Below are 9554 nucleotides of genomic sequence, written 5' to 3'. Positions count from 1 at the left end.
CATACTGCTCAGTCATTTATCGTGTAGCAGATCAAGCTGATTCTTATTTGAGCAACAGTAACGTGTCTGTTGAAACGGAAGGAATTTATAACCACGACTTTGCGACAAAAGTTGCAGAGTTGTATACAAGACACGACCAATCACGAGGACATTAAAAATACAGTTTCAAAACTCATCAATTAATTTAAATTTGAAAAATCGGCAATAAATTGTAAAACAGTACTTAGGATTCTAATGCTAATGTTAGGATTATGATATGACATTAGGTTTGAATTTTCTTTTTTTTGAACCCATCCTGAAAATACTCAAATTTAGAAGAAAATCAAGAATAGCCCTTTTGGATTTTAGGGAGTAAGATCCTTCAATTACTAAAGCATCATCGTCGAGTACGTTCAAAAAGTATCTACACTTTTTTTTCGCTGAATGTCGGCAAAATAATTGCCAAGATTTACACCGCCAAGTACTCGGTAAACATCTCGGCAAAAAAAATACGGAGTCTTGGCAATCTCAGATTCGACAAACGTCAGTTATTACCGAAATGTTTCGGGGACGTATAATCATAAAATATGCAATTCAGACTGTTGTCGAATATGTTGGTTGATAATAATTCGTTGCCGTTCTTCGACACATTCTATAATGACTTTCCGGTAAAAAAGCAGGATCTACAAAGTGTTTTCTAAAAATAATCAACAATAATTCGTATTTCCTAAATATTTCGCAGAGCCAAGCCAAAATATAAAACCTAAATGACAGTTGTCTTGCCGAATTTCGAAACTTCGACAAACGCATTTGCTGATTTCGGGACATGAGTTCAGCAAAAGATTTTGCCAAATTTCAGCGAAAAGATGCTTCGCCGAAAAATCAGTAAACCTACTAAACGAATCTCAGAAAACATAATATTGATTACTGAACAATAAGCAAAACTGTGTGTTGCCGATCTGTCTCGACATTTTACTTTGCCGAGCTCGAAAATTGGTTTTAAGTTTGTATAACAATGTTTATACCGTTCAATAACTATCGTACATGAAGTCACCAACAGATTGGTGTTTCCTTCAACCCAATTATAGTAATAGGACAACGGCTCTCTATTTCATCTCATTTGTAAGGACGTTACCTCAAAAACCTGATTTTGCCAGTAAAATCACTATAATTATTTCATATTTCTGGTTAATTCGTCTTGCTCCACATTGAGCACTGATTCATATTTCTTGGAAATTAAAATAATATTCAATAAACAGCTATGTTCACTACTCTGACCCTAATTTCATCTTAGTGGATGATTTGTTTTTTTGTCTTTGTTAAGACGTAGAGCCGTCTTGAGCTAGTTTTAATATGATCAGTATCTAACGGGGAAAACAGATTGGAAAATTGACATATGTAAAATGTTACCGCAGAGACGGGACTCGAACCCGTAGCTAACTCCTAATCGGGGAAATTGTTTTACCAATTAAACTACTCTGCATATGAAAACACATGAAGAGAAAGTCCAATGGACTGTACGAAACTAAGCATGCTTCGCTGTACTTAGCCACGCTGTTAGTGAATACCGAATTATGAATATACCTAATAATTAGCAATTGCTATTGTTCAATCAAAACAAAATATTGCACTATCACACTCTCAGATTCAAAATGTCACAAATCTTCTTAAAAGGGCCTAATGCCAAATGTGGGACAACGCACGATATTTTTAGAGCCAGTTTGGAATCAATTCGACTTTTTTTTCAAATAATTGGGTCGTTTTTGTTCCATCTCGTTTTGCATTAAATATTTTACTGAAAGGTTTGGCTCTTTTAAAAATATGAAAATATCAGATGCACAACCAGCATGCTTTTAAAGAAGTTTCGGATGGCAAGCTGATATAATTGAAAATAAAGAATTAATCAAACCTTATTTGAAACATTGATCATTATTCCAGATTACAAACGAGGATTTCTTCATATAATAATGAAATTAACTTAGTAAAAATATGGAGTTGAACATTGGTATAGAATTCCATTAATTAGATGGGTTTCTAACACTCAATCTATCCAAGATTATATCGCTCCAGCATCACATATTTTTGTCAAAGCGAAGATTTTTTGTATATCCATTTCCTAGCACCATTGCTCCCTATAGAAAGAAGTCAACGCTATCGATACGTCCTTTAAATTGTTCGCAGTGTTTAATTTGCTAATTCCGGTCAATTTATTAAAAATTGCAGATTTGCTGGACGTCTTTGCCTACAAAATTAAATCATACAGTAACCGTTCGACCGTTTAGAATTCATGTTCTTTGTTCAAGTGAAAATGCAGAAAAAAAATCCAGTACAAAGTGCAGCTCTCGTAAATTTAACACTAATAAACGGTTTAAAACCACCTACTGGTTGTAAATATTCTAAATTATTGCTTTTCCATTTTTTCGAGTTTCCAGCACTTTGTACTTTTTCACCCAGTTTCTTTTATTGAAATCTGAGAGTTGGCATCACTGGGAATGCGATGCGGTGTCCTGGTGCTGCTCTCAAAAAAGTATAATTTCAATGTGTTGTTTGATACGTATAGTTAACAATTTGGTTGAAATAACAATTTGGTTGAAATAGTTATGTGCTTAGTAGTGAGAGTGCTATTTATTGAATAATATTGATCCGCGAAACTAAAGATGCTCAAGTGACGGAAATTGAGAATTTACCGCCCCAAAGTTTAACGATGTTAACCTGTTAACCGATAGAAGCGCCGTCTGCATGTCATTGTCGATGTGGTCGGATTTCTATAGAATGGAGATATTCTATATTTTTCTAATTTATCATATTTCTCCTGAGTATTGAAAATCAGGTTTTGTTGAGATCATATTGTTTAACAAAACATATCCGGATCTTTTTCCCTCCCTCTCTAGAAGCAACGAGTATCGGACTAACATTCCTTCCTTTCCCTCAGTAGCACAGCCTTTGGTCGTAGCCAGCGTCGTTATTGATCATTTAATAAAAAGTTAGGAGTGAGTGGGTAAGTACAGTGAAAATGATTTGCTTCTTCAAAGCTTAATTTTCTTGGTTCATTGTACATTTCCACTCATTCGGTCAATCACGAAGTGCAACTACGGGCGATCTACTTCAGCTCAGCTCAGTTTCTTTTATTGAAATCTGAATATAAAATCACCCATATTTTGAAATATATCGACAGTACCCACTTTCGAATAAAAGTCTTTTACCCATCAAATGAGTTCCCCACAGATAACAGATATACAGGCTCACATATGAACTGTGTGTAAAATTTGCTCAATCAGCATGGCGAACACTTGCAGATGTCACCACGATCGACACGAGGTGCCACCACTATTTGGGTGTCGCTTTCACTTGAGACACAACTTTGGGTGCAACATTCACCACTCGCTAATTTTTGTTTTGCTGTTGGTTAAAATGACAAGTTTATTTTTGTTTTATTCCGATCGAATTCTCGTGTGATTTATGCGATATGGAAATAAAATTGTCTTTAACACTTAGGGAAATCGTGTGATAAGTGTTGAAATTGTTGTACAACAGGCAGGAGGATTTTGTTATCGTTCCGAAACGTAGTGGAATGTTTTGAAAGATCGCGACGAACAGTCGAATAGGTGGCAATAGTGTTTCCAACGTATAGCAAATTTGAAATTTACACAGGATTTTGAAAAATTTTGTTCGAGCCTGTATATCTGTTATCTGTTGTTTCCCCAGTTTTGTCCGAAAAGGGTTGTATAATACTCATTTACGGGTACCTTAATTTAACCGTTCAAAACTATTTTATTTTAAGCACAGATAACAGATATACAGGCTCGAACAAAATTTTTCAAAATCGGAAGTCGGATCCTGATGAAATTAAGGAATTACGTATGGGACCATAGGACCTTTCATTTGAACCTAAGTTTGTGAAAATCGGTCGCGCCATCTATGAGAAAAGTTAGAACACATATTTTCATTTTTTTGCACATTTTACCCCATAAAGTTAGTGCAATAAACATTACATACACACATACGCACATACACACACACACACATACACACACAGACATTTTGCGTACTCGACGAACTGAGTCGAATGGTATATGACACTCGGCCCTCCGGGCCTCGGTTCAAACGTCGGTTTTCACAGTGATTGCATAACCTTTCTATATGAGAAAGGCAAAAAAATAAATTTCTTCGATTCTTAAAAGAATAACCGAAATCGGTTTGTTTGGCCGTCTACTGATAAAAACCATCAAATTGGAAAAGATTTGAGGTCGATTTAGAAAATTTTTCAAGGTTTTTCCCCATTTTCAGTGATGGTGTACAATTTTTAACACACTTTACCCTATATTTCCGGATCCGGAAGTCGGATCCGCATGAAATTCAGGAATAACGTATGGGACCACAGGACCTTTCATTTGAACCTAAGTTTGTGAAAATCGGTCGCGCCATCTATGAGAAAAGGTAAAACACATATTTTCTTTTTTTTGCACATTTTACCCCATAACTCTCGAACCGGAAATCGGATCCAAATAATATTCAGGAATTTTGTATGGGACCTCAAGACCTTTCATTTGGATCTAAGTTTGTGAAAATCGATTCAGCCATCTCTGAGAAAAGTTAGTGCACTTATTTTCATAATTTTTTGCACATTTTACCCCATAATTCCGGAACCGGAAGTCGGATCCAAATAATGTTCAGGAATTTTGTATGGGACCACAAGACCTTTCATTTGAATCTAAGTTTGTGAAAATCGGTTCAGCCATCTCCGAGAAAAGTTAGTGCAAAAAAACGTTACATACACACATACGCACATACACACACACACATACACACACACACATACACACACACACATACACACACACATACACACACACACACATACACACACAGACATTTTGCGTACTCGACGAACTGAGTCGAATGGTATATGAATGGTATATAGTCGGTTTTCACAGTGATTGCATAACCTTTCTATATGAGAAAGGCAAAAAGGGATACTAGTGAGATCGTTCCTTGGAGATATTTTATATTTTTCTATCTTATTATATTTCTACTGAGTATCGAAAATCAGGTTTTGTTGAGATCATATTGTTTACCAAAACCGGATCTCTTTCCCTCCCTACTAACAAATCTCCTATCTCGCGATCTCTAGAAGCAACGAGTATTGGACTAACATTCCTTCCTTTCCCTCAGTAGCACAGCCTTTGATCGTAGCCAGCGTCGTTATTGATCATTTAATAAAAAGTTAGGAATGAGTGGGTATCTACAGTGAAAATGATTTGCTTCTCCCAAGCTTCATTTTCTTGGTTCATTGTACATTTCCACTCATTCGGTCAACCACGAAGTGCAACTACGGGCGATCTTCTTCAGCTCAGCTCAGTTTCTTTTATTGAAATCTGAATATAAAATCACCCATATTTTGAAATATTTAGACAGTACCCACTTTTGAATAAAAGTCTTTTACCCATTAAATGAGTTTTCCCAGTTTTGTCCGAAAAGGGTTGTATAATACTCATTTACGGGTACTTTCATTTAACCGTGTTCAAAACTATTTTATTTTAAGTAATGGAAGAATGAAGAAAAAAAATAGTGAACTCATTCGACAACTTTGTGAACAACCGATACTTTTTCGATCGAAACATAAAAAAAATGCGACAGCGAAGATTTACTTCTCTTGGCAAATAAACGTGCTTCTCCTAAATTTATTTAAACGGTGAAATATTTCCGGAAACATTTCTCCAAAGCGATACGCCAAGTCTAATTTGCTGTTGGAAATAACATTAGTCGACCCTCGTCGACATTCGAAACACCAACTAATGAGCTTGTTTCTCTCTCATTCTCTCTCTGTTTACATTTGCTTTCGATTTATTGAGATCTTCTGTAAGATTTCATTTATTTTCCAACACTGGGTAAAAACAAATCGTTTGTTACAACAAAATATTACTCTTATCATTGCTGCAATCTTATCAAATGAAAATTAACCATTTTCCGTTTGTTTTGGTTTCTGTGTTGAATGATGGCCATACAGAACAAACAGTTTACTGTCAAATCCATATGACGCTATAGGGTTACCAGTGGATTGTTATTCTCATTTTCATCGTTTTGACACGTCTATAACGTTTCACCAGCTGACTGGCAGGAGGCTATTTTTCATTGGTAGAAGTATCTATCGATGAAGATGAAATAATGAAGACGAGTAGGAACTACATGTATAATCAAATAAATACTGGTTACTGATATAAAACTTCTGTTTCTGATTTTATTCAATTTCATACTCTTTTGTTTAGTTTTAGAGAATCTGTTTGTATGCTGATACCGGGCTGCCCTTTTGATAGCGCCTCTCGTTATTTACTTTATGTTGCCATTATTTAGCAGCAATCATACAACATTCCATTGAAATTATAAAAAATAATGAGTAATTCAAACTAAAAATCTGAAAACCTTTTGGTAGAAACATAAAAAGAGCAAAGAAGAAATAATAAAAAAGGAATATTAACAGAGAGACACTTACTATAATCAGTCATCAAAACACGCTCTCTGAAAAAATATTATCAGTAGTAGTGAGAGTGGTAGCAGGTAGGCAGTCGCTCCCAAACATTCATCCAAGTTCAATCGTTCTATCGGTCTACCTCCAGTTGAAACATGATTGTTAATCAAGAAATTCCACTCGGTAACATATCGAAGCATAATAGAACAAAAGTAACAATAATAATCCTATTACCATCTTTCAGATACAATTCCTCTCGAAAAGGTGTACATTAATCTGCGCAGTGTAGAGCGCTCGGTTGACCTTTTAACATCGTCGCTTATCAAACAGCAAACGCCGGCTCAACTGCTGAACTGGACCTTGAAAGCACTTAGCTTGACAGATCTGACAACTCTAAGTGGCGATGATACCAAGACCAATGTGGAGCGATTATGTTTTCGAGCAGCTTATCCCTTGTCGGAACGGACGGTAAACCCGAATCTCTACGAGTCGATACATACGGCTGCTGTTTGTGTGTATCCAAGCCGGGTAGCCGATGCCCACGAGTCACTGAAAGCACTTGGAAAACTAGATAAAATCCAAATCGCTGCCGGTAAGTAGAAGATATTGGAAATGGAAATTCTAGCACACCAAATTCTGCCCTGTTAGACTATGATAAAGAGTTTTCTCCCATCGAAACCAAACATCACTCTGTGATTTCCGCAAAAGTTACTATACTTTTGATCATGTAGTGGAAACTTCATCGGATTGGCGAAAATATTGTCGAAAAATCAAAACTGCTTATCAATTCGAAGATACTTTCTCTCCTAAGAAGAAGCTGTTTAATATAAGCATTTTACTCCTCTCCCAAGGTTCAACGCTCAGTTGCAATATTGAAGGGACCAAACGTTTGATTTTTTTTCTAAAAATGCATACAAAAACTGCCCCGAGCCCATTAATTCGTAAAAGTGGTAGTAAATCCCTAGTTTGATATTATGGATAGCACTATAGGGGATTGAATCAACAATATTTGTTATAAGGGAAGAGAAAAATGAACTCGATTTTTCAGAGATGGCAGATCCGATTTTAACAAACTTATAATCAAATCAAATGTGAGTATAAGACATCTGATCCTATTTAATTTCATAGAAATCCACTTTCCTGGTCCAGAAATACTAGGCGATGAGAGCTGAATATTTCAAATTATCATTAGAATTGACGATGCAACTACAGAAAAATCTTAGTAACGGTCAAAAACATAAAAACGAAACTCATATGATTTATCAGAGATGACTAGCACGACAAAAATGGGTTCTCATGGTTTCATACACGGAAAGAAATCCGTTACTTCTGTCATGATTATACAATCATGAAACCAATCATTTTAACTTCTCATGAGACCATGAGCAATAAGACATCTACAATGAATATTAATCATGGTCCGAAAATGCGTTACTTGAGGAATGTATTTCTTTTAAAGTTCGTAACTCCAATTTTCTATCCGGATATCACTTTGAACCTTCTGCCTCAAGTGATGGATGCAATGGATTGTGAATTTTGAACTCCATCTATCGAAAATTAGAATTTATTTTTGTTTAACCACTTCGATTAATTTGTTTCATAGAGATAACAACACAAGCTGTATTAATTTACCTAAATATTTTAAATAAGACTATTTTGCAAATGATGTTTCCAAAAAATAAAAGGAAAAGTCAATCCCCGATATTTGCAAGATATCTACATAGAGCTTCTTTTTAAAAGGTTTGATTCTCACGTGTTTTTTATTCAGTTCATTTAAGGTTTTAAATTCCGAAACACAAAATCAAAACTGTAACAATGAACACAAGTAACACGTTATTTTGGGTATCGTGATTTTTCGAAAACATATTTTAATTGTTGATGCTTCAGATTAAAATAAATTCGTTGTGCTTTTCACTGTTTTGCTATTCAAATGTACATCATTTGAGACATTAGTAAGGATCATGTAAAAAATACGCCACACCTTTTCAAATCATTCCATTTAATTCATATTTGAAAGATAACCATAGTAGCAGAAACACGCCTGAAGTTATACCCAACAACGTCAAGTGCGTTTCGCTTAAATTTCACCGAAATCAATCCAAATGGATCATGATCCGAGAACTTTTAATCATGGTGTATTATCATAACATGAAAATATACTATTTTCCCCAAATCATTTGCTCATTTCGAAATTCCGAATTTTGCCCGTGTAGCTATTCAGTTCCATCCGAATTCGGCCTCCGGTACCGGGAAAACAGGATAATGAGTAGTCATTTAGTGGTCAACCCATTTTTGTACACAGGACGCGTAAATCTTTTTATATACTTTATGTAATCTCTTCGACTCGTCAATGCACAACAGTGTATGTTAAACTATTATGCTACTTAGCAGCTCAACACAAACCGTTAAGTAGACATACTTTTTCTACTACTTACAAAACCATTTCTTAATTTGCACGGAAATGCAATATCTTGACTTGCGTGCCGAAAAAAAACATGACATGGAATATTCTGGTCAATGAAAGTAGTTGTCACATAACAGTCATTTGGCATAAAATTTACACATCTTTGGTACTGCGATGGTCGTTTGGCATAACAAATCCACATTCTGCCTAATACACTTTGTTCTAATTGACTGAGATTGTGAAAAGTCTAATGCGGCTACGCCGCATCGTTTTTGATGGCCTGCTGATATCAACGAAATATTTGTTTCTAATATAAAATTCACATATTTCGTTCGATTTTTCCTTGCAAAACATCACTTGATCGAAACACAATCGAAATTTCTGACATCATGCCAAATAGCTATTATGCAAAATTAATTTATTCCAAACGGGGCGCCCACGGGAACATAATCGTTATTATATATGTTGTGCTAACCTATACTTTAAGTGTTTTTCAAGTAGCAGAAACTTTATGTTTTCTGAGCGGTTCACGTTAAACTGCTAAGTGGTATAACAATTCAACATAAACTGTTATGCACTGACGAATCGAAGATGGAACATTTACCTTTTTATTTATTTAAATTGGTTCATCCAACCATGAAAGGGTGATTTTTGTAACGTAGTAATTAAAGACGATTCAGTCAAGGTAGTCTTCGAAGAGCAAAC

At 35.3% G+C, this 9554-nt stretch overlaps 1 protein-coding gene across 1 annotated transcript in view; it reads left to right on the top strand.

Annotated features, from left to right (window-relative positions):
* The first annotated feature begins 6436 nt into the window (after positions 1–6436).
* The window catches only part of LOC131429994 (deoxyribose-phosphate aldolase), a 14082-nt gene continuing 10964 nt past the window's right edge, over positions 6437–9554 (top strand). Inside the window, exons 1-2 of the mRNA XM_058594593.1 lie at positions 6437–6628; positions 6690–7037. Of these exons, the coding sequence (XP_058450576.1) occupies positions 6601–6628; positions 6690–7037 (376 nt within the window). The 5' untranslated portion in view covers positions 6437–6600. The remainder of the gene's footprint in view (positions 6629–6689; positions 7038–9554) is intronic.

The sequence above is a fragment of the Malaya genurostris genome, chromosome 2 (genome assembly GCF_030247185.1).
Source record: "Malaya genurostris strain Urasoe2022 chromosome 2, Malgen_1.1, whole genome shotgun sequence".
In the NCBI taxonomy this organism is placed as follows: Eukaryota; Metazoa; Arthropoda; class Insecta; order Diptera; family Culicidae; genus Malaya; species Malaya genurostris.
Note: the sequence above shows the minus strand (reverse complement) of the source record. Positions and strands in the feature narration are given on the sequence as shown.